The 24,442-nt window shown below is 38.7% G+C and overlaps 1 protein-coding gene across 5 annotated transcripts; it reads left to right on the forward strand.

Moving 5' to 3' along the window:
- The first annotated feature begins 131 nt into the window (after nt 1-131).
- LOC137102493 (protein EFR3 homolog B) lies at nt 132-23,442 on the forward strand. 5 transcript variants are annotated; one of them, XM_067482087.1, is made up of 24 exons: nt 132-273; nt 754-892; nt 9,238-9,314; nt 10,432-10,559; nt 11,283-11,433; nt 13,039-13,160; nt 13,486-13,635; nt 15,922-16,056; nt 17,353-17,431; nt 17,871-18,006; nt 18,143-18,304; nt 18,533-18,644; nt 18,897-18,948; nt 19,373-19,545; nt 19,656-19,731; nt 19,985-20,146; nt 20,533-20,664; nt 20,800-20,867; nt 20,999-21,126; nt 21,418-21,509; nt 21,689-21,737; nt 21,991-22,097; nt 22,206-22,255; nt 22,414-23,441. In XM_067482087.1, the coding sequence occupies exons 2-24, from the start codon at nt 886-888 to the stop codon at nt 22,517-22,519; spliced, it is 2,454 nt and encodes an 817-aa protein (XP_067338188.1). In that variant the 5' UTR covers nt 132-273; nt 754-885; the 3' UTR covers nt 22,520-23,441. The 5 variants fall into 5 exon arrangements, with proteins under 5 accessions (XP_067338188.1, XP_067338189.1, XP_067338187.1 ...); XM_067482088.1 differs by lacking the exon at nt 132-273 and adding an exon at nt 339-608; XM_067482086.1 differs by lacking the exons at nt 132-273; nt 754-892 and adding an exon at nt 1,327-1,989 and having other exon boundaries at nt 19,659-19,731; nt 22,414-23,442.
- The last annotated feature ends 1,000 nt before the right edge of the window (nt 23,443-24,442 follow it).

The raw sequence follows: 24,442 nt of genomic DNA on the forward strand, positions 1-24,442 counted from the left end.
TTTATAGTTTGTTCATGTTTTCATTATTGTTAGGTAGACGTAACGGTAACGCGTGTCTGGACAGCATCTGTTTAAACGGGCTCTTGCTCCATTACCTAAGGTTACTCTGCAGTGGTGGGCTGTCACATATTAACGCTAGCTCCCCACTGTCAGCTGGTGGCTCTGACACCACTTGAACCATATGTTTGGTGCCCTAGTTTCGCTAAACTGTGCCTGGCGTTAACAGCCCGTATGCAACAGATTTTAAGTGATTTTATTTTTCTTCACTTCATGGTAAGTAATGGGTGGTGACACTGATAATTCGTATTCAAACGGGCGGAGCCGGGCAAGTCAAGAAGTTAGCTAGCGATCGTTAGCATCGTTAGCCAGCAGCATATAATAGCTTAGCTTAAGTCAATACAGACATGTCTGTATTTCGTTGATATTAGTTAGTCTTGTTAGATTCGGCGGCTGGATCTTTGTGTCTATACCCCTTCGACATCACGGACAAATAGCGAAACGTTTAATTAGCAGAATACAAAGTTAAATAAAAACTGGTTGACTACAGCTAGCATTGCTAATGCTAAATTCATTTACTGCAGCTGTTAACACTTGGGAATGATGTGCGGGTAGGATGTCAGAGACGGTTCACAATTCATCTTTTCAGGCTCAACCTTAACACCTGTTTCCCACAATCTGATAGGCTCATATATGTCCAGCTATCAGCTTTATTTAGTAGCGCATCGGCTAATTTGGCTATCCTAATTTCCACAGGCCAAAGACAAACCAGCGATTTTCCTGACTATCGAACCGCCGGTGGAGACTCCGCTTGGTGCTGAAGTGCTGCTCATCTCCCTGCTACTGTGAACCTTTTAGAACAACGCCGCCTCCTGGCCAACAAACAGCATGACAGGTGATAACCCCCCACTTATTGGACACCTGTTTAAGGAGCGTCTATAAAAGACACATCGGCAATATAGTTGCGGGCGGAAAAATGCTCTTTTAAGAATTTAGAAGTATAAGCTGCCTAATACAAATATGCAGCAAATAACTGCTGATTGTGGAATTGCTTTGTGAGAATAGCTTGTCATATATGTATGTATGTATGTGTGTATGTGTGTAATTAAGCTGTTCTTGCAAGTGTGTGATGTAAGAATTTGCACAGAAATCACTCACCAGACTTTTTTTGCCTGGGTTGGCATCCGCCGATGGCCACATTCCCTAAACCCCAAGACCGCTGACTGAATAGCTGCTTCACTGTTCCCCTGCCTCTCTCCGCCCTCTGGTCTCTGTCTCTTGCCCAGAGAGAGACTTATAATAGAGAGTGAGGCCCATTGTGTCAGTGAGATGTTTATTAATGAGATAGGAAGACACACGCACAGAGCAGAGCTGCTGTTGAAGGACTCATCGCTAATCTCGTCTTTAATACAGGCAACCTGCGGATGTACTAACCTACATTTCTAAGAAGTAAGACAGGGGCATACAAGTTGGGTACAGCAGGGATCTTGAGTGAACTTTTGAGTTTGTTCTGGTGTATACTTTCCACAGAACTTGCAGTTGGCTTTTCTGTTCACATTTGAATGAAGACAAGCTTGTATGTTTACATGTGCGAGGGTTTAGTGTTTTATTACAGTCAAACCAGGCAGTTACGGATGCATGTAAGTGAGTAGATTTCTGCGTTTATTTTATCAGGTAAGGAACCGTGAAACTGACTTTAATTAAATTGTTTGGTATTATTGGTAGGCATTTCAAATTTATTTTACAAAAATATTTCTCAGCAATTAAGGATTTTAGGTCTGATGCTTGTAGTCTTGATTTGATTGATTTTGACTTTAGTTAGGAGTGTTTTGGTTTCTGTGAAAGGAATAGTGTGTGCCTGAGTGTGTTTGCGTGCTTGTGGGCTGTTGTGTGTTTGTTTGCCTGCCATGCCCTTGCCTGCGCCTGATGCACCGGCCTCTCAGAGGCTGGCACTGGACTGTCGTACCCTTCTGGACCATCGCGTTGGCAAGGGTAAGTGACAACAGCACCTTCTCTGTTCTGTCTCTGGCTGCTTCTCGGTTTCTAAGTCACATTGTAAGAGAGGATTATTTCACTGAAGACTTGCCTCCATAATGTTCCAGGATGTCAGACAACAATGTGTTATATTGCAAATAAAAGCTACTCATTTTTAAGTTGCTGTGAACTGCCAGCTCATTGCATAGTTTTTTGAGGATGTTGTGCCACCACTAAATGTGACTACAAATCACTGCTACACTATTTGTGATCTGTAGTCACAACTTGCTCAACACAACACAACAGTGTTGACTAAATAAAAGAAAATATATAATATATTATACTGCTTTCAGCTTAAATCTTAACTGATTTAATACAATTGTAGATTTACAGTAGTTCTACAGGTTATGGTTTTCAGAACTACCAGCATGCAATAACAAGGGACACAAAGCTTGGATATGCATAATTGCATTATGCGCATTACTCAGGCAAAGTGAAATCACACAAGTGGCCCTGTACATCCAACAAGTGGGGGAAAAAACATAAGCCATATATCTAAGTGTAAAGTAAATGTCTCATTTTTATATGAAGTATTTTGACTAAAGCTGATCCAAGCTGTTGTGAAATGCAGTGGATGAAAGTGCCACTCTTATTGCAGAGTAAAGTTCCACACATTGGCAGCTGATAAATGTTTAAATGTTCAGATTGAGATAAATGTGTTTTTGTTGTTGTGGGTTCACTAGCAGAGAGCATTTTAATACAATCTCTAATTCCTCCACAAGCACTTTAGGGTTTCTGGTTTTGTTGGAAATATTTGCATAAGAGTCAGTATTGTAAACTACATCAGATTTTATGTCTGTTCTAGCTATGGCTGTGTGGTAATGTAGATAAAAGCATGAATTGATTTGAAAATTTTGCTTGTGTGGTGTATTAATACTTTACATTACATGCAACGTACATTGTGTACTGTAAGTGAGGATTTCTGTCATCTAAGAGATATGGGTCAGCTGCTGAATGGTAGTCTATAGAAAATTAAACCTGGTACAGAATGAGTAAACTCTGACATATTTCAAAAGATGGCATTTCACAGTTTTTTAGTTGTGCTGCTTTCAAAAGAAAGAAATACTAATACAGAGTTTATATATTCACACATTTTCCACAATGGTTACTGTACAGAAAAAAGGATTGCTGGCATATTTGAGGTTCCAAACAGGCACTGTCGCTAAATAACGGAAACTGTGGCTGAAAGTAGTATAAGCATGGAATAAAAACACTAAAGGAAGCAGCAGTAATGCAGAAGGATGGGGTAGATGAATGATGGAGAGGAGGGAAAGAGTGATGCTGACAGGAGGTGGAGAAAGGGAGAGCGGAGATTGCGTGGGTGGGAGGTCTTCTCCCTTTCTTTCCCTCGGGTGCACATTTCTCTGTTTCTGCTTCTCTCTCTGCAACTGAGAGAAATAATTAGAAGTGAGGTTGGTTGTGTTTGTGTATGAGACAGCATGTAAAATCTGCAGTAGCATTTAAGAAAAAGCACTGTTGCAAAAGACAAACAGGAGAATCCAAGGTCATCCCGGCACACGTCTCTCTGACGTTTCCTTTAGCCCCTTTTTGTGCATGGATAAATGTATATTTGCCTCTGCGTGTGTGTGTGCGTGTTTGCCTGTGTGTGCGCATATGTGCATGCGCGTGTGACATTTATTGCATCGAGCGACGCTTTGCACCAATCACGGTGCGCATTCATATGAGTTTTAGCTCTAAGAACACGTGCAGACATTTATCCCAGAGTGAGCGCTGTGTGGGTTTCTGTCCATTTTCAGTGCCTCTTGGCACAGCAGCGTGTCTGCATGAGCGACTGAAGTGCATTGGGGGTGAAAAAACAGCATCTTTAGTGAGAGACTCTAACATCAGGATTGATGTACGGTAAGAATTAAAGTCATTCTTCTGTTGTGTATTTGGGTGTGTGTTCTCATCTGTGTAAGCGTGTGAGTAATGTCAAGCAAACGTGGTTCAGCCAGTTTTCCTACATTCTACAAACACATTTCCTTTTTGCTTACTTGTTAAAGACTGTGGATTTCACTCCAGTGTATTGTCTCCTTAAAGCATATTATGGGAACTTGATCTCTCACAAGGTTAGATTACGCTTTTAGCTGAGAAGGAGCGAAGATGTTTATTTTTGGTAAAATATATATTTTTTGTATTGTTTCTTTTTGTTAATATTGGGGTTGGTAAGCTATCTTTCTCTTGTAAAATATTAAGGTAACTGTTGTATGTGTCTGAGATTTTGTTAGCCTTACACTGCAACTGTTTAATTATCTTGATAACCTGTAATAGTTTTTGTGTTTATTCTTTTAAGTAATACGTGTAGATAACAGGAAATGTAGCATTTTGCTGCTTTCTGTAAAATGTAGAGAATATGAGCAGATGCCTTCGGGGAAATTATACCATTTACTGTAGCTGTGGTGTGCTGGTAGGATATATGGTTTATTGATTAGCTCTACTTAAACATGTAGGCATGCGTCTGTAGACTGTTGGGAAGAAAAGGCTTTGGTTAGTAGGCTAATCACTTACAAGGACAGACACTGCACTGAATGATCATACTCAGTTCACTGTACTGGGCATTGGTGAGCTACTGTATGGAAACAGGGCTCTAGGCTTGAGTCCCTTATTGGCCAGTTTCACTGTCTGCTTGACTGTGTTCATAGTGTATAGGATTGGCCTCGTATGCTGGGGATTTGTGGTCAGCTGGCTCTGTACATCAGTTTGTTGCTGTCATTTTACCAGTTTCTGCCTCCTACGCTCAGAAATGCATGCTTTGAATGTGACTCAGGGTACACGAAAAGACAATTATATGCTATGCATATGCCTCTGCAAGATGTTTAAGCAGTGTGGATGCGTGTCAGTAGCCTAGCTACGTTTCCAGTAGGTAGGGCTCGTCGTGACAGAGAAGATGGGGATAAATTGACATTGTGGTTATGTTTGCACTGAAGTTAATAGCTGTCATTCTAACAAAACGTCACGTTTCTACCCAATGCCATTAGCCTTTTTTTGGTGCCACTCATCTCCTCCCCTCAGATGCTGTACATCTTTCAAAACTTACTGAGTTACAGCGCACATTGAGGTAGCTGTTCCACGAGCCTCGCTCATTATTTTTTGTTTTCTTACATCATCCGCACCTCTGTTCTGGTTGCTTTTCTGAGTTTGTAGATTATGCTCCATGCTGGCATTTCACAGCATGAATCTACTGTTTAAAGATGACATTTTTAATGTAAAAATAGCAGGAATTGATGTCTCTCCCCCTCCCTCTTATGTAATAACACCCCTAAAGGGCAACATCCTTTGAAAGCATTATGGAAAAACAGGTATACATACATTGATTAAAATATGGTTGAAGTGAGTTACAAAATGCATACTCTGCTTGCTTAAGTATATTTGTATGTGTTTGTGAATGTGGCTTGTAAAATCAGTGTTTTGCATGACCCCAGATAAAGGTGAGGTCTAACTGTGTCTTGACAGTCCAGCCTTAAACTCACACAGATAAAAAAGTGTTCAGTATTCTCTTTGCGGGGCTTTAGGACTATATTTACTCTTTCTTGTCAGCCACATGATGGTGGGTACAACAGAGCAGCTTTGGAACAGCAGGTGCAGACAGGACACTGCAAGATGCACTGCCCTTCATGTCCCACTTCTGTCGTGTTAGTGTGTGTGTGTGTGTGTGTGTTTTACAAAGAGTTTTACTATTATACTCTTTTAGATTCAGCCCTTTCATTTTAGACATTGATGCAATGTTATACAGTATATTGTGGTGAGGTCTAACTTTTCTCCGGGGTGTTCCCTTGTCCTAGTATTAGTCCTAGCACACTAAAGCTGTTTTTGTAAGGTGTAGAGATTTTTTAGTTATGTACAAACATGTTTTTAGCGCTAGGTAAATGTGTTTGCCCCTGTTTTCCTCACCACAGTTTTCTCCCCTCTCTCACCCTAATGTGGAAACATTAAGCTGATATCCTGTGGGAAATGGAGAGCGTAATCTGTTAATGTACCAGTCCATTGTTACAAAGACAAAAATAGCATTGTGATTGGCTGCATCCTTGTTGGGATGATTTGAGAGGTGTTTAGCTTCCAGCCGGTGAAACAGATATTTCACAGACAGAATTCACCAACTTTGGTTCACCAGGATTCCGAGATATCGCGTTCTCATTATCTTGTTCTATCTACAAACAACCAGTAATTCATTGTTCCTTGGTTAAACACTTCTCAAAGTGTGTGTTATCATGTTTACTGTGTGGGTTTAGGTGCTAGCGTGTATGAAAGTGTGGAGGAGCTCTATGTCCAGCCCCTCAATGTGTTGTCAGCTTGCCATGCAGAGTGGGTGGATGTCGTGAGACCCCCCTGGTATGTGTGCTTTTCACCGCTGTCATCCAAATTATTGTCCACCCACCTTGTTGCACTCTCATAGCTCTTACACATTAACCAACCATTACTAACACCAGAGACACAAAACAGTTTTTTTTTCCACCAACACAACTCGGAAAAATGCTCCAGTGAGGCAACTGAAGTAATTTCTGTTTCTGGTACTAGAGCACAAGTTTCAGGAACGTGCTTTAAGCCAAGATGCACCACAATTAAACATTATCTGCCCTTTTTGCTTGGTTACTTTACATGTAGAAATTAATTTTCTTCTTTAAACTAAATATGCTTTATTTCACAAGTACAATTCATGTGTATTATTCTATTTGGCTGCCAGATATAGTATATCACAAATGAATATAACTTGCAATGAAAATGCACATGTGTACAGGGCACCACACAAGCATGAAATAACATGTAACTGCTTGATTCACTGAGTTATTAAATGTTATTGAGGATGGTACTACATGGTACTACAAACGAATTTCCTATGAAAAATATATCTCGTGCCCAAAGTGTCTTTCCCTGTTGCTGACAGTACAGGACAGATTTGTACTGGACAGAGAAGAGGCAATAACAGCAATAATCTGTGACTCACACAGTGCATCACAGTCCATCTCCATCACTCTTGAATCTTTGCCTTTTTCTTTCTCCCCCATGTCTCTTTCTTTCTCCTCCATCCTTTCTTCATTTCACTTGAGACCTGCTACATTTTCATTAATTCATTGATGACTCCTACACTCAGGCCCTGGGCCAATACAGCTAGAGTGTGAGAAGGGGGTAGAGGGAAGTTGGATGTGTGCAGGATGGAAGAAGAGATGCAAAGGCCTTATTAGTGTTTTGAAGTGATGGAAGAAAGAGGATCACAACTACGAATAGAAATGCAGCTGTCATATATGAACCTGAACACCATTCAAGTTCCTAGTGCAGATTTCAGCTTGAAAGTACTAAGTACTAATATGGCTTTTCAAGGACATCTTTTCTATGGTGCCTCTCCTGCTCCCAGGTGCAAGTCACTGCTAACATACCACAATTCTTGGGAATAATTGAATATAGCCTGGAAGAGGGAATTTGATTTATTTAGGGACACAGTTCTTATTTTATTTTATTTTATTTTTTGGTTTAAAGGATGGTGTCCTTACCGAGAAGCTCGACGAATGTGTAAAGAAGGTAAAAAGTAACTTCAACAATTCTCAACTTGCTTTCTGTGGCTTTAGTTAAAGGGTGTAAATTAACATGAATGCTTTTAAACTTCCCTCTGACTTCCCTATATGAAAATATTTCTCTGCTTATAGCAGAAAAACTCCTCCAGATGACAATACCAAACATATATTGTCCTAGTGCCACAATTAAAGGGACAGTCAGTGTATCCAGTAAAATGTAATGTGTGGAAGTTGGGCAGCTAGAAATCTTGTCAGTGTCTGGTCAGCATGTTTTAGTGCCCCATTAAATGATATCTTTTTAACAGCAGTTAAATCTTTTTTCTTTAGGAAAATGGAATGAAGTAAAATAACATTGGGGGAGAGGAAGGATAATCTGTTTCTTAGCAAATTGATTTGTATTGGTCTAACTAAAAGTAACAATACCATGACCCACTGTTGGGATGGGTATTTTTGACCCAAGAATATAATGGTGCAATGGAGATCTGTATGAAGGGTTAAACACTTTATTTAGGTGTTTTTTTTATTCAGGTTATCCCCTTTTTAAATGCTTTTTTTTCTCCCCATCCCCTTATGACTCACCACTGCTGAATACCCTCAACCAATCAGAATCCAGCTCTCTCCAGCTCCCAGCTTTCTCCTAATGCTATGTCTTGGGGGGGGGGAAGTGGTGCTCTGTTTGTTTCACGATTCTGTTCCAGGCTGACGTTTTTGCACTGAGTGTGTGTGTGTGTGTGTGTAATTTCTGAAGTAGCATTGTTGTGATGAAAAAATTCTATATTTTGTTTTTCTATATGCGTCCAATCTCAAATGTCTTTTTTTGTCATGTAAGTGCCTTCACTTACCTACTGTGGCGTGTGTGGAGGGAAAATAAAGTCTGTGACTTTATGCACGCCCTCCCATGTGAATTCTTCCTGCTCTGCACTTAACCTGACCGTTGTACTTACAGTAAGCTAGAAACAGCTGTACCTAATAAAATGTATTGTATTTATATTCAAGTGAGCTAAATGAATGAAGCCCATCAATAATAGTGACTATATAACTGTCACTGCTTGATGGCATAGCATTAGTATTCTTTTATTTTTATGTAAAGATAATATATAAAATCAGAATGCAGTGATTTGCACATCTCATTAACCCATATTTCATTCACAATTGAACATAAACAACATGTCAGATGTTGAAACAGAAATTTTACAATTTTTATGGAAAGAATTAGCTCATTTTAAATTTGGTGGCAGAGGCACATCCCAAAAAAGTTGGAACAAGGGCAACAAAAGCCTGAAAAAGAAAGAGCTGTAAACCACAAAGCATTTGAAAACAGGTTAACTGGCAAACGGGTATAAGTATATAAAGAGTATAAAGTATATAAACTATGTTAATGTGAAGTTATTTGTTGCTGTCTTTAAAGTTATATACATGTATCATAAGTTACTGATTAATGTCCCAGTGTTTAGTGACAATAAAGAATGATTTACTTTACCTACCATTCCATGTCTCTGACATTACCTTTGGAAGACATGAATGCTAGACACAAAACATTGCTTTGGTTCTGTGTTCTTGTTCATTTACCCAGACTTACACAGACAGTGCAACAGAAGAGGGACAAGAAAAAAGGTAATTTTTATTGCATTTCTATGTACAAATCTAATTGAACATCTTCCTTTTGTTTTTCTCCTTCCTCCCTCCCCCTTCACTTCAGGTGTTTGTGGTTGTTGCGGGGCACTCAGGCCTCGATACAAGAGACTGGTAGACAACATCTTCCCAGAAGACCCAGAGGTGAGAAGCAGTCAGTTTCTGTTTCTTTTGTTATGTCTTTTATAACTGTCCTCGAGTCACCTGAAACTGAGCATCTAAACAATGTGCTCAAAAATGTGCTTTACTGGAGTTGGCTGTAGTCCATCATTAGGTTAATATAAATACAGTGTTTTATTTAGGATAAGTGAAGAAAAGGTGGGAAGAAATTTTGGTTTTAAACCAAAGATCTAATGTTTGTAATTTTTTCCCCCTCTGATTGAGATTTGATACAAATGATTAATAAAGAGAATTTATTTAGGTGGAGAAGGTGGAGATTAGACCACCGCAAAGGAAGCTTTGAATAAGTTACTCTATGCTGCTGCAGTAACCCAGTTTAGCTTTCAGATCTGTGTCCAGAACTGATATTCCCAGGACATTGCAGTTTTGGCCACAGATCTGACAGGTAACCCTAATTCCTAGTTGTGTGTGAGAGTGTGCTCCCAAAATAATGTGTAAGTTTGAGTGTAAGCTGTTGTGTCTGCAACTGTAACTAATGCTTTTCCAGAGGGTTGGAAATAATGAAGACATTTGAGGAACATTTACTTAATAAATGTGCCTCACTTGTAGTTCCCTTTGGATAAAAGCGTCTGCTAAATGACAACATGTAAATGTAGCTAGAGGGTTTTTTTTCAGTCAGCTGCATTTCAGACTGTGATTGATTCAGAGTTCCAGCCACGAGAAGTTTCAGAGAGAGAGTCATGATCCTGTGCTGATGTCATCACAGGTGCACTAATGACACATTACGCAATTTTTCACAACTGAAAATATCATATTATCTATAGTCTGTCATCATTCCTACCAGTGTATTTAGGTTTTAAAGTGATTTCCTATTTATTTTTGGGAGTGATACCTCATTGACTGCAAGGTTCTCTTCTTGTCTGAATGTGAAAGGATTTCAATGGACTGGATGTTTTTAGCTCTCCCCTCCCACTGTCCAATATGAAGTGCAGTAAAGCAGGTTAAGGACAGAAAGTAGGAGTGTAACACCGTAGTTTTACTCTTCTAGAGTAAACACTACAGTACACCCACAGTTGCATTTGCTAAGAAATGTGTGAATGAGATCCTTAAACCTGAAACTCTCCCTCTGATACCCTGTTAGGATGGGTTGGTGAAGGCCAACATGGAGAAGCTGACATTCTATGCCCTGTCAGCTCCAGAGAAGCTTGACCGTATCGGAGCCTACCTATCTGAGAGACTGTCAAGGGATGTGGCCCGACACAGATATGGGTGAGTATTACCAGTCAATGGTCGCTCAAATGTTTTACACGTTTTGTGTATTATTTATTGTTTTCCACAAATCGACTATCATTATTAGTTTGCAATGAAGAAAAGTGTGGACTGCATTCAATAATAGTTTTTCAACTGGGATTTACACTGACAGTCCATCAAATAGGTTGTGCTTTTTGGACTGTCTTATAAGAATATCCTACAAGCATGTGTACCCCACATGTAATTGTGAGAAAGACCAGTAAAATCTTACCATCATATCTTCTAAAGCATGTGTTCTTGACCTTTGACTTTGATTGTTTATCAAGCACTCCATGCAAGTACAGCTGAATAGACAGAAAGGGAGGTCAGTCTGTTTTAACAAAAACAACATGGTGGGTTTTGATCAGATGTTTGTGTGCAGTCTGTACTTACTTTATATGCCAAAGAAGTTGTTGTTTTTCATGACTCGTGAATTTGGTGCACTGCAACGATTCTTGCCAATATAAACAGCCTGTACTGATTACATTTACACTTGGCAGTGTCTGTCTGAAATCTGTGCAATATGCAAGACTCCAGAGTTTGTCTGGCAGAGCTTTCTGACTTCTGGTAAACTCCAATTTGCCATTTTGTATATGCATTTATTTAATTGTTCATAGACGAGATGCATCTATAGCTTATATTTGCCTATAGGCACAATGCTCTAATACAGAAATCCCTCCTGTGGCTTTTCTTACTCATCAGGTATGTGTGCATAGCCATGGAAGCCCTGGACCAGCTTCTCATGGCGTGTCACTGTCAGAGCATCAACCTGTTTGTGGAGAGCTTTCTTAAAATGGTGCGCAAACTGCTAGAGTCGGACAAACCCAGCCTGCAGATCCTAGGAACCAACTCTGTGAGTATCCAGGATTTTTAGTTTTAGTTTAAAGAGTTCATATGTTTGCAGCTATGAAACAATTACAATAGGAAATTTCTTGTTTACAATAAACATTTTCCATTTCAGCTGAATCTACATTACTATTTTTTTTAATTTTTTTTTAGTTTACTTAGTTTAACGTTATGTTTTATTTACCTATTTCAGTGAATTTTGAGGTATTGCTTTCCCAATATGGTGGCACAAAGCAAGAGTTATAAACCTAGGGAGGAATATTGCATTAGCATTTCGAGTAAGATCAGAGCTCTGTAAGAAAGTGGTGGGCAGACAGAGCTTGAGTTATGGGTATCCTCTGATGTGGGAAGAAGCTATCAGCACTGACTAGGTCAGCAGAGAACATCTAAAGGAAATCAGATTAGCTAAAGACCAGATCTCCACAGATCCTTGAGACACACCAGCTTTTCTCATAATCTTCCTGCTATCAATCTTTCTTGCACATATTCATGAGTGTGTATTCAAGACAAACGTAGGGCCATATTATGATACATTTGTACACAGACACACACCTCAGTACTGCATAATTAATTGTGCACTGTAGTGCTGTTTACCACCATCAATAGTAGAGGAATTCTGCGAATTTAAAGCCTAATAGCTTTCTGAATGCCTGTTGGTAGACATTGTGAGGATGTTGATTGGGATTAATTTTGCTGGAATCTTTCAGTCTTAATACACACACACACACAGGGCGTATGAAACCCCAAGCTTCACTATATAGGAACATTTATCTCATAATTTGCGCATGGCCAGGTTTTCTCACGCTCTGTTTCGCTGACTTATACAGCAGAGCCCACCCATCAGTACCTGAATCAATACTTGTGTGAACTTGGTGTTACTTTTTAGGGATTTATCTGTAATGGAAAAGACTTGAGGCAGGGGTTCATTTCTCCTGTTTTAGCTTTTGGATTATAAATATAATCTTAGCTCTCTATCGCCCATAGTTTTAGATCCTTTTCTTAAAGCTTTTAGGAGATACAGTGGTCTGTTTCTGCTGACACATACTTGATACATCAAGACCTCTAACTAATACTGGGCAGCTTCCAGGTATAAACTACTATAGAAATTTACTGCTGAACAGCTACACAGGAGCAGTTATTGGTTCACTTCATTTAATTTGCTTTGTGTACACGAAATGGATCCCTCAGGGCTTCTTTTAAAAGTACGTTTTCTTCATAAACCATACTCTTTTTAGGTACTGCATGAATCCAGCAGTTTATTATTTATTTTTAAATAAAGGAGTTCTTACTTTACTTCATGTTCCTCATTTCATTATTATTTAAGGTAGTTTCCTTTCTGTCATGATTCAAAAGATATCTAGTGAATAATTTATTAATTGTAGTTTGGTGTGAAGCTAAATGTCAGCATGCTTAAATGCTGACATTTTCTAGCCCAGTGGGAGAGCCCCCCTCTTCCCTATGCTTTTTACTCTTAATGAGATGTTATAGCGCTACAGTTTGACTTCACTTTGTGAGATATTCACTGAGGATTTACTGTAGGCTCATTTCATTAAAAGGTTTTTAATTATTCTTATAGTGTTTAATAAAAAAAAGTATTTTTCTGCCTTCCCAGTTTGTAAAGTTTGCCAACATAGAAGAGGATACACCATCATACCACCGCAGTTATGACTTTTTTGTGTCACGCTTCAGTGAGATGTGCCACTCTAGCTTCGAGGACCCTGACATCCGCACTAAGTGAGTGGACAGATGCTTGATTGCGTTACAGGCAGAATTATTAAATGCTATTTTTAGAATACTTCAGAAGCTGAAAGCTCCATTTAGACTATTACTGCCCCTAGACCTTTCTTCTAAATCTTCTTAAAGTGAAATCTTTTTGAAGTGATTTTGTTGTTATTTTTGTCATCTACTGAAACAAAATGAGATCACCTTAAAAAAAAAAGTCAAACACTTGAGAGAAAAAAAAAACTGACGAAAATAAGACTTCCTAAATATAGTCTTCCATTTAGTGTAAACCAGTCATATGATTTCTGCTGTCTGTTTCTTTCATTGTTTCCACCAGGATCCGCATGGCAGGTATTAGGGGTCTGCAGGGTGTGGTGAGAAAGACCGTAAATGATGAACTTCAGGCCAACATCTGGGACCCTCAGCACATGGACAAAATCGTTCCCTCTCTGCTTTTCAACCTGCAGAGTGGAGAACATTCAGAGAGGTTGGTGATACAAGGACAATGACAACTGACTGGATACCAAATGTATATGGTAATATGTACAGGATTTTATAGTGCCTGTTTTAGCCTTAATCACGACAATCTTTGGGCTTTATATTTTCTACATATGGCTTGTATATTTGCAATTAATTTAAATGTTTTGCACGTAAAGTAGAAAATTGACCAGAACCAGAAGATTAAACTGTTCTAAAAGCTGTTAATGGGTGGATGGATATAATGTTTTCCATGTTTAACATGATTTACAATCTGCTATTAACACTTCCAGTTTATTAATTATACCTAATACAACAGTCAGGCTGATGTGAGAAAATCACCATAAAGTTGTATCAGTAATTCTCTGACACTGTTCAGATAGGGCTACTGCAGTGGTAGCTTTAGCTAGGTTCACCTAATAAAACTAAAATACTGTAAGCATTTTTTTTACCTACTTAAAAATATTCTGTTTTCAATTCAAAGCAGGATTATATTGCCACCACGTTATCAAGTCTACACACATACTCATCACAAGCAATTAGCGTGTTTGCCAACATGTGATGTGAAAGTTAAGGACCCAGAATGGGTCAGTGTTGACCTGGCATGACTCTGTTACACAGACATAGCGCTGTACCCAACTGGTGCTGTTTGTCTTACGTTAGGCGATATTTGTCCTGTCAGTCTAGGCAGCCATCACCCCGTCATTCATCATCATTGTCATCACTGAATGAGCCCACCGACAGCTCTGCTGCCATTATGAGCATCTGTTTGCCCACCTGCAACATTCAAGGACAAAAACAGCAGGGGATGGGAGAAAATATCAAGGTTAAAGGGGTCAGTACAAAATGGTAAAAGCATGAGCAGAAATATTACAGTGGCTGGAGAATGAAAGCTTCGGAAGCAATGAAAGGTAGACTGTGAGTGAAAGGTAGCCCTTCTTGTAACTATTTCACATACTGAAATTCCCTTTGACGTCAGTGACGATATCTTGGGGAGGAGGAGGGCAGAAGGAAGAAGGTTGAAGGACTGGGTGGAGGGTGAATAATAGAAAGCAATGTCATGAGAACAGTGAAGTTGTTGAACAACATAGACAGATGGACAGAAGGAGACTAAAACAGCCCAACAGAGAAACACATTTCCCTTTAAGCTTCCCTCTGCTCTCTGTGTGTTTTGAGGGCTGTCCCTGCTGTGCCTCCTCAATCTCCTCTCACACTGAGTTTAGCCAGTCTTTACCAGCCCATAAATCCACAGCATTCAGTACAGAGTTTAATTAAACTCGCAGATGGTGCATTTATTCTACATTAATCCCTACGCACATGACCAAGTTCATATAAAGATCAACTGGAAGCATAGTTTTAGCTTCTGATAGTTGAGACTTATTTCTGTCGAGTTTGTGTCTGGAGCTTTAAGAACAAGTACCATCAGTGATTGGGCGTTAGTGAGGTGTAGATTTTATGTCCTTGAAGCAGTCTTTCCAGTTTTCCACACATTTCCTTGGCAGAAAATATTTTATTTGAAATGATCCTCAAATTAAAAATGTCGATTGCAGATTGTTTGATTAAAGAAGAAATGAGGCTTTAGGTTAGGTTTAGGTTTTTAGATACTGATTTTTCCACATACCATATGGTTTCTTGTGAGTTTACAAATAATTCGACAGAACTGTGCAGTGCGAGCTCAGCGTGAAGGCCTTTGCAGGTGTTTAAAATGGCCTTTTCATTAGGACAGAGAGCAGAGATTACAGCTTAGAAAGTTGTTTGATTTTTATGCCATTGAACTTAGGCCATTATATTAGTAGTGTATTTTTCTTTATTTAGTTGTTTTCCATTCCCTTCCATTGCAGTTAGAAAAACAGTTTAAAGGCAGGAAGTCACATTTATTTCATCCCATCAGTGCAGGAAAGATGAAATACCCGAAGCTACTCATGAAGGGGGTTTTAACAATGCATGGAAATAAAGAAAGCCTGGACCTAATGTGAATGCCCGCACACACACACACACACGTCAGCCGAAGCAGTCACTTACTTTGTGGTGCAGACATGCTGCAGAGGGTAAAGTCACCTTAGGAATTAAGGTGGCAGTGACACAGCAGCCTAGAAGATGTTTTTGTGAAAATGTTAGTGTGACTGAATCTAAGTGATTCCAAACTCTTTCCTTTTCTCACCCTCTCTCTCTCACTTATTCACCCTCTCCCCTTCCCCCTCCCAACTCGACTTTCCCTCCCTCTTCTTGCTTTCTCCCTGCTCCTTCCCCTCCTCTGCCTCTTTTTTGCTTTCTCACCTGCATCGCTCCCTACCAGCCGCTCCCCATCTCCGCTGCAGGCAACGGAGAAGGAGAAGGAAAGCCCGGTGGAGCTGACGGAGCGCTGCTTTAGGGAGCTGTTGGGGCGAGCCGCCTATGGCAACATCAAGAATGCCGTCACACCCGTGTTGATGTGAGGCTGCCCAGATTTATTCTCTCTATTTGCTACTTTCTTTAATGCATTTTTTAAGAGAGGGGTTGTTTTTATTTATTTAATTTTGACTTACTGAAAAAGGACATGCCTCAGGGTTTTGTTTTGTTGCATTTGCATCTTTACTGACATTGGCCCAACTGGGCATGACAAGGTCAATACAAGGTTGCATAATTGTTTCTGACTACATGTAAACGCATTATTTACAGATTTGAGATTTAAATTGCATATCGTTGCATTTTATTTATGTCTGTGGTTTAAGTTCTGTCATTATTACAGTTATAGATCCTTTCTGACAAGATAATGCTTATGCTGCTCTGTTGTTTTAAAGCTTCTCATATAATTTTGTGATGTTTTTTTTCCTTTCCTTCTCATTTAAATCAGTTCACCTGTACTGTTTTATCTGTTTCATCCTGTTAATTGTATGTGCTCATTTCCCTTTATTTTACTGAGCCCTAAACATATTAACCATGGATTATTTATCACTCCTGCTTCATACTGTATTATCAAGTAACAGGCTCAAATTGGGGCAGTGAAACAGAGATATTCATTTTGTTGACCAGCATTTATACATGTATAATGTGCTTGCAGGAGTTCAGCTAGATCCCTTAGCCTGCAACAAATGAACAGATTTTTAGGTTAATAATTTTTTAGAATTAAAGTCTCATGAATTAAATTTTTAAAGTGGGTCTGGATAAAAACATATAAATTCAGCAAGGAAAACAATGAATTATGTGTATTATGATGAAAAGTGCCTGGTATTGATCCATTAATGATTTTTAAATATTTCTCTTGATGCAACTCTATTTACCATTTACTGGTGCAGTTATATATTAAATTTATTTTTCCTATTTCAAAATTGTTTCTCAATTTCCCCTTCAGTTTGTCTTGCTATTACTGTGTGAGATCAGCTCTTTCACTCTTTAAGGGTTTTTGAGACTTTGTCCCTGCCACTGCATCTCTACATACATAACGATTGTGCAGTTTGACCAGCTATTAAGTAGTAATGACCTTGTTCGTGTTTGATAGACGTATCCATGTTTTTATTAAGTTCTTGCATTTTTGGGATCTTATAGATGCTTAAATGTTGATTGTGACACCTATTGTTTTAATTATATAAGCTTCTTGCACTTACATGTTATGTAGTGTACTTTTTTTTTTTAATGTATCAAACACATAATCCATACTATTAATGGATGTAGTAGTGTCTTTCCCCGCTTGTTGCTCTACATCAGTACTAGCACTGTATAATAACACCTCCTGTCTCTGCTCACTCAGGCACTTAGATAACCACTCTTTGTGGGAGGGAAAGACCTTTGCAGTGTGTTGCTTCAAAATCATTATGTACTCCATCCAGGTGAGTGATACTGTACTTGCATATGCTCTTTCTAATCTCTTTCACCTTCTCTTTCTCTTTGTCGCTATCATATCCAGGTCTAAATGAAATTGCCAAACATTGTGTGTGATTGTTGCCATCATGCCATGCTTTTGTTAGATGAATAAGGGGTACACAGTAGAAACTCCACTATCGATGGGGTTTCCCACTGGTTTATTACTGAAATTGGACAGAATATGATAGATGATTGCTTATTCCATGTGGGCATAAAGGCTTCTTCTCATAGCTGTGGTTAGTTTTTTACAGAATGAATATTATAAAGCTTTTAGGTTGCTAACTGGTTAAATTACTTTCTGCAATTTACCTGTTTTCTACTACTTACATTTCTTTGTCTCATTTTCAGCATTATTCTTTTCTTAATCTGGTTCATTATTTTCATTCCTTCCCTCTTTTTTTCCAGTCACAGCACTCTCACTTGGTAATCCAGCAGCTTCTCGGCCACTTGGATGCTAACAGCAAGAACTCAGCCAAAGTGCGAGCTGGAATAGTGGAAGTTTTGCTGGAGGCAGCTGCCATTGCAGCCAGTGGCTCTGTAGGTGAGCTCAATGTAAACACACAAACTAAGGTACTGCCTGGCATGTTGCAAGTGGGTTCTGACAAAATTTCTCAGATGTTAACTTTCATTTTGTGACTCTTTTTTTTTCATAATTTGCTGTATTGCTGTGTGTGTAGGCCCCACAGTGTTGGAGGTGTTTAACACTCTTCTGCGTCAGCTTCGTCTGAGTGTGGACTACGAGTTGACTGGCTCATATGACGGCAGCACCAACATTGGCACCAAGATCATCAAAGCTCATGAGGAGAGGCAGCTGCAGGAGGCTGTTATCAGGACCATCGGTGAGTCTGTCAGTTATATGTCTGTGCGTTTTGGTTTGTATGAGGGCGGAAAAGAGAGAAATAAGGAGGCTTCACAAGCTCTCTGTGGTGCATATGTTTACTTTGTTTGTGCTTTTGTCTGTGTGTACATTTTCTTTTGAGCAGTATCTTCTTTGTTTTTTCCTCTTTTCTTCTTTGGCTCTCAATTTGTCCTTCTATCCATCTGATATGTATTTCTCTGTCTTTTAGGTTCATTTGCCAACACTCTACCAACATACCAGAGGTCAGAGGTCATGCTTTTCATCATGGGCAAGATCCCTGTGCCTGGAAATTACCCAACTTTGCCCTCAACAGGCTCTGGGTAAGTTACCTTAAATCCATATTATATGCAAGTGTATGTTCCAGTTATATTGTTGATGCCCAGGGCACACCAGGCAGTGTCCTAAACAATCTGCACGAGGCAGTGTCCTAAACCATCTACACCAGGCAGTGTCCTAAACAATCTGTTTAATTCTTTAATGTTTTTCTTCCTTATATCAGCAGTGGTTTCTTAGCAAATGTGTTGGGATCTGACTGTTTAAATTTGAATCTGAATTTGCGTTTACCTCCCTAGGGCCGAGGGTACCAGAATGATTCAGATTATGTTACTCAAGTCCTTGGTTCAGGTACTGTGGGCCTCCATGCCTAAATAATTTTTGATACAGAATTTTTAAAAAGAATGTGGCTCTTTATAAATGTTAGGTAAGGAACTTTTTTATCCACATAGTGAAAAAGTGTCTTCCGCTTCACTGAAAAGTTAAAAATGTGACATAATTTATGAGATGGTTAAAAATATGACAATATGCAAATGCAAACCACACAACACACATCCATACATAAACAGGCTGATTATGATCACCAGATGTATATAAGAAATCTGAAATAATGAGGATAACTGTATGTTAGATTTCATCCTTCAGGACTTGAATTACTTGACAAAAATGGCAGTGATAGAAAGGCACTAGCTCACCACACTGTAGTTAAAATGCATTTTCATCTTGAATTGTTATATTGCAAACTTAGAATGACCTGTGATTATCAATCTCTCAGGTGACGGCAGGTTTCCAGACCACCAACATGCTGACAGCGTTGCCCAGCTCATTCCTTGAGCCACTGCTGTCCTTCTCCTTGACCGAGGATCCAGAGGTCCGACTGCTGGTGCTCCAGATCCTTCTCAGTCTCATTGACAGGCATGACAACAGGCCCAAGTTCTCCAAAATTAGGTGTGTGGCTGTGTCTAAAGGATCTGGAAATTTGGATTTCTGAATTATGGGGCTCAGTCTATGAGTGCTGTATTTTGGCTTTGTTACATTTGTCCCTTCTTTTTGTGCAGCAGTATCTCTGACATCTCTGTGCTCAAGCTCAAAGTTGACAAGTGTTCCAGACAGGACAACTTATTCATGAAAAAGGTACCCTGTCCCTACATCTGTTGTAAACTCAACTGCTTCTTCTTCATCATTCTTATTTAGCTTTTAAACAGAAGTGTTATGTCCCCACAGTTTACTTGATTTGATTTTTCTTTATTTAAATGTTTTATACACATAATGAAATGGATAATTTAACTTTTATTGGATAAATTAACATTTACACTTGCGGTGTACATTACTTTTGCTCCCTCTTTTTCCTGACTTGTCATTCTCTCTGTGTATCCATCCCTCACAGCACGGCCAGCACCTGTACCGACACATCTACTTGGGCTGTAAGGAGCCGAGCAGTGGTCGACAGCACTATGAGACTCTCTTTGCTCTGTTGGGTCTTCTCAGTGTGGAACTGGCCAATGAAGAGGTGGTGGTGGACCTCATTCGTCTGGCCCTCGCTTTGCAGGTTTGGTTGAATGTGTATGCAACAAAGTCATGTTTTATTTTAGACCCTTATTCAAACAGAATTTTGGCTCTCATAACTTCAGCCACAATTGTCTGCTAACATTATTATGCTTGAATGGTTAATATTGTAAAAAACTAATAATTTAATTTATGTTTCACCTATCTAAGCTCAGAAAGAATTGACAAGAAGAAAAAAGCAATCCACATAACACAAGATGAAAAAGTGGTACACATGAAACCCACGTCAGCAAAAACAATATTAATAATCTAAAACCTAATCTAAACTAAAATTTCTCAATGCATTTTAAGAAAATATATTGTATATTAAGGATTAATTTGCATACTTGTATACTTTGCAGTGCTCATGTCTTATTGTGTTCTCTGCAGGACCTGGCTCTGTCCACTGATGAGGCTCTGCCTGTTTATAACCGCTGTGCTGTTCATGCCCTCGCCGCTGCCTACCTCAACCTTATCTGCCAGCTCACCACCGTGCCAGCCTTCTGCCAGCATATACACGAGGTCTTGGCGTGGGGTTCTTCGTATATATAGATATATATCTATATAGATGTGTGTGTGTGTGTGTGTGTGTGTGTGTGTGTTGTTAATCTGTACTAACAGTGTCTTCTAATAATGTCTTTCTCCTCTGCCTTTTAGGTCATTGAGGTGAGACAGAAAGAAAGTCCTTACCTTTTGCCTGAGGATGTCTTCATTGATAATCCAAAGTACGTATCATCCCCATTCCATTTATCTCTCTGTTTAGCTATACCAGTATTAAATTTGACTTTTAAAATTAACAGTAACTTACACATTTCTACTGCACAAAATAGTTCCTCTCTCCCTATTTACATTCTAGGCTGCCTTCCTCACTGGAGAAAGTTGAAGGGGAGGTGTTGTTCCTTCAGTCAAAGATCACCGAGGTGCTTGGAGGTAGCGGTTATAACACAGAGAGACTAGCTACGCCTTATGTCCCACAGTATACAGGTGAGCAGCTTAGACAATACAACTCTTGAGTTGTAGTGTATGGCTATTTTCAAATATGATATTTTATGATTTGGGGCTATTCTACTAGAGTTGTTGACATAAGGGTCAATCTGATGTTGGTGCCAGTTCAATAAGAATTTGTCGGACCATCTGCAGTACAACTCTCTGTTTTAGGATTTGGGTTTACTTAGTTTTTAACTGTTCAATAAATGCTGACAAATTGCAAATTTGGAAGCAAGTATTGAGTATATTGAGTAAAACGTAAAATAAACAGTGCTCTACTTTTTCCAGATGAGGACCGTCTGTCCAAGAGAAAGAGCATTGGTGAGACTGTCTCGCTCCAGGTTGAGGTGGAGTCCCGAAACAGTCCAGAGAAAGAGGAGGTAAAGGGAACAAATCATTGCCAAAAATTGTATCATCATATCAGCTCAAACTACTCGCCACTAGTTTAGCACTTCAGTGTAAAATTCAAGTATGGGGCTCTGTGCCTCTCGAGATATGATACCATATATACTGAATCTCACAGTTTCCAATTTCTTTATGATGTAATTCTGCCCTTCAGAGGACTCCAGCAGAGGAGATCACTTTTGAAACCCTGAAGAATGCCATCGGTATGTTCACTCGAACAATAGCTTTTATGGTTTTATTATTCAACGAATTGCAAACTGACAAAGTTTCACTGCAATTTCTTTCTTTTGATTTTTATTGGTGGACTTCATTACAAGAAATTGTTTGAGTTTTAATTTTCATTACTTTTCTATGAAGAATTAGTTAAGCAGTAATCCACATTGTCAGTTTCGGTGTACAGTGTACTGCAGAAACATGGATTATTGAAATGTAATTATTGTTTCTGCCTCCCTCTAGTGGACAGTGTGGGTATGGAGGAGCAGGAGAGGGAGCGGAGGAGACAAGTGGTGGAGAAATTCCAAAAAGCCCCTTTTGAGGAAATAGCTGCCCACTGCGGTGCCAGGGTACAACATTTTCCTTTTATCCATGCTTTTTTTCTATTTCAAGTAGTTTTTTTTTTTCTTGTTCCAACGTCTTGCTTTTTCTTATGTCATTTATTCTGTCCTTTCCAGGCCACACTACTGCAGAGCAAACTAAACCAGATTTTTGAGATTACAATCAGGTAGGAGACCCTGCTTCGAGATATTTAAGTAAAAGTTTGTTTATTTAATAATCTCTATAAGTCATTCATGACATCAAAGGTATAATAATAATAAAATGATGAATATCGTCATTGTGTTGACTCATAATTTTGATGATGCTGTCTGTTTCCACCTTCAGACCCCCACCCAGCCCATCTGGAACCATTTCGTCAGGTTATGGCCAAAGCCAGAGTCGATCTGTACCTATTTACGAGATGAAGTTTCCTGATCTTTGCGTTTATTAAACCAGAGAATCTACAGTGGGGACAGTCGGGGACAAACCGGTTCTTACTGTAAAAGCATCTTGACCAAGGACTCAAACAGCCACAGGGCATGTGGGGGAGTGGTAGCTTAAAGCCAATTATAGAAGAAGCCCTATTTTAAAAAGCAAAGCTCCCTAAAATGACAAAAATGTTACCCTGTGATTGCAGCCAGCTAGCTAAAGTTGATCAAAGCAGAAACTTAAATTATTTAAATTCACCAGTTGGATTTTAAAAATGACAAATAACAAAAATGTTGACTGAAAGTTATTGTATTGGCCTTAGAATCAACTGACCCATTACATGCCCTGTAACTGGAAGTTATGATAGCATTATCATTTTCAGACATTCTTTTGTCCCTTACAGGGTGCCAAACTACCCTAGATCAATTAAATCAACCAGTCGCACTTATTTTCTTGTGAAATTTTTATGTTTGTATGACCAAAAGAGTGTATGGGAATTAGATTCATTTTAATGTACTAGACTGTGTATCTTTGTGTGTGTGTGATTGAAATATGGATAGAAACCAACATGATGCCATTCCTCCCATCTATCATGCTACTCATGTCTCTACTGTTTACTGTAGTTTTGTTATGCCTTTTTAGTGTTAGCCAAATTAGCTTTTTCTTTTATGATGGGCATTTTTTTTTTCCCATTTTAGCTGTGGTTTAAATGGAAGATCTGTTGATCTGTGTGCTATTCTCTAAAGTGTGTGTGCCTTACAGGTGACTCAAAACATAAAACACACTGCACCACAGTCATGACTGTAGTAAACGTCTAAAGATCAGAGTGTTTACTGCGATGATTACCAGTTTAAACACATAATTACAAATAACACAATTATCCTTTATTTTTGTTCTTCATAGAAATGTGTGTGTGTGTGTGTGTGTGTGTGTGTGTGTGTCTATATATCTATGTCTATATATCTATATCTATATATATATCTATATATATATCTATATATCTATATATATATCTATATATCTATATATAGATATATATATATATATATATATCTATATATAGACACACACACATATATATATATATATATATATATATATATATATATATATGCTGATGTACAGAGTAGAGATGTTTTTTTCTGTGTGTGTGTGTATATATATATATATGTATATATATATATATATATATATATATATATATATATATATATATATATATATATATATATATATATATATATATATATATATATATATATATATATATTCTTCTTTTAGACTGCTGTTGCACTGATTGTGTCCATAGATAAGTGAGATGACCTAAATTTAAGAGACTTTTTGTTAAGCTCTCAAATGAGTAACCAGCAACACATAAAATTAAAATATATACTGAAAGGAAAATGAAAAGTTCACAGTGTAAATCTGCATCACGTTGAAGCCAGTAGATCACTGAAGTGAAGTATTAATAAACCCATCTGTTAGTCTTTCAAGAAAGAAATTATTATTTTTAACTGTCCTTTTGAAACCAGTTTTAGCACTATCATTGCAACCTCTGTTGTTGCCATCACATCCTGAGTCCTGCTGGAATGAATGTGCACTCTTTGTCTGCCAAAGCTTCTAAGCAGTGCATTTGTGTCACTCAGCAAGATTTTGGATAAATAAAGCCATTTCTGTGTTTCCACAAACACACCCAGGTATAAAAATATAAGGTATAATGGCAATAATTTGGCGCTAGCCTGGTTAACACGGTCCAACTGTAGGTAGCAGATCCTTTTGTGTGGTTTGAATCCTACGTTTTGTTGTTATGGTTCTGTGATGGTTCAGGTTTGTGATGTTTTGCGAGGATGACTCATTGGTGAATTATCAGACACCTGTTGCAGCTATCTTGCGACCATATTATTTAATGTAAAGTGAAGAGTATTGTCTCTGATTGTCTCGTGTT

Source organism: Channa argus, chromosome 17, assembly GCF_033026475.1.
Source record: "Channa argus isolate prfri chromosome 17, Channa argus male v1.0, whole genome shotgun sequence".
NCBI classification, from domain to species: domain Eukaryota; kingdom Metazoa; phylum Chordata; class Actinopteri; order Anabantiformes; family Channidae; genus Channa; species Channa argus.

Bases quoted from the DNA above. Each gene is read 5' to 3' on its own strand.
- LOC137102493 (XM_067482085.1), top strand. From the start codon at position 1,905: ATGCCCTTGCCTGCGCCTGATGCACCGGCCTCTCAGAGGCTGGCACTG. The intron at 10,560-11,282 runs GTGAGTATTACC...CTTACTCATCAG, and splicing joins GTGGCCCGACACAGATATGG to GTATGTGTGCATAGCCATGG. The intron at 21,738-21,990 runs GTATGTTCACTC...GCCTCCCTCTAG, and splicing joins AACCCTGAAGAATGCCATCG to TGGACAGTGTGGGTATGGAG.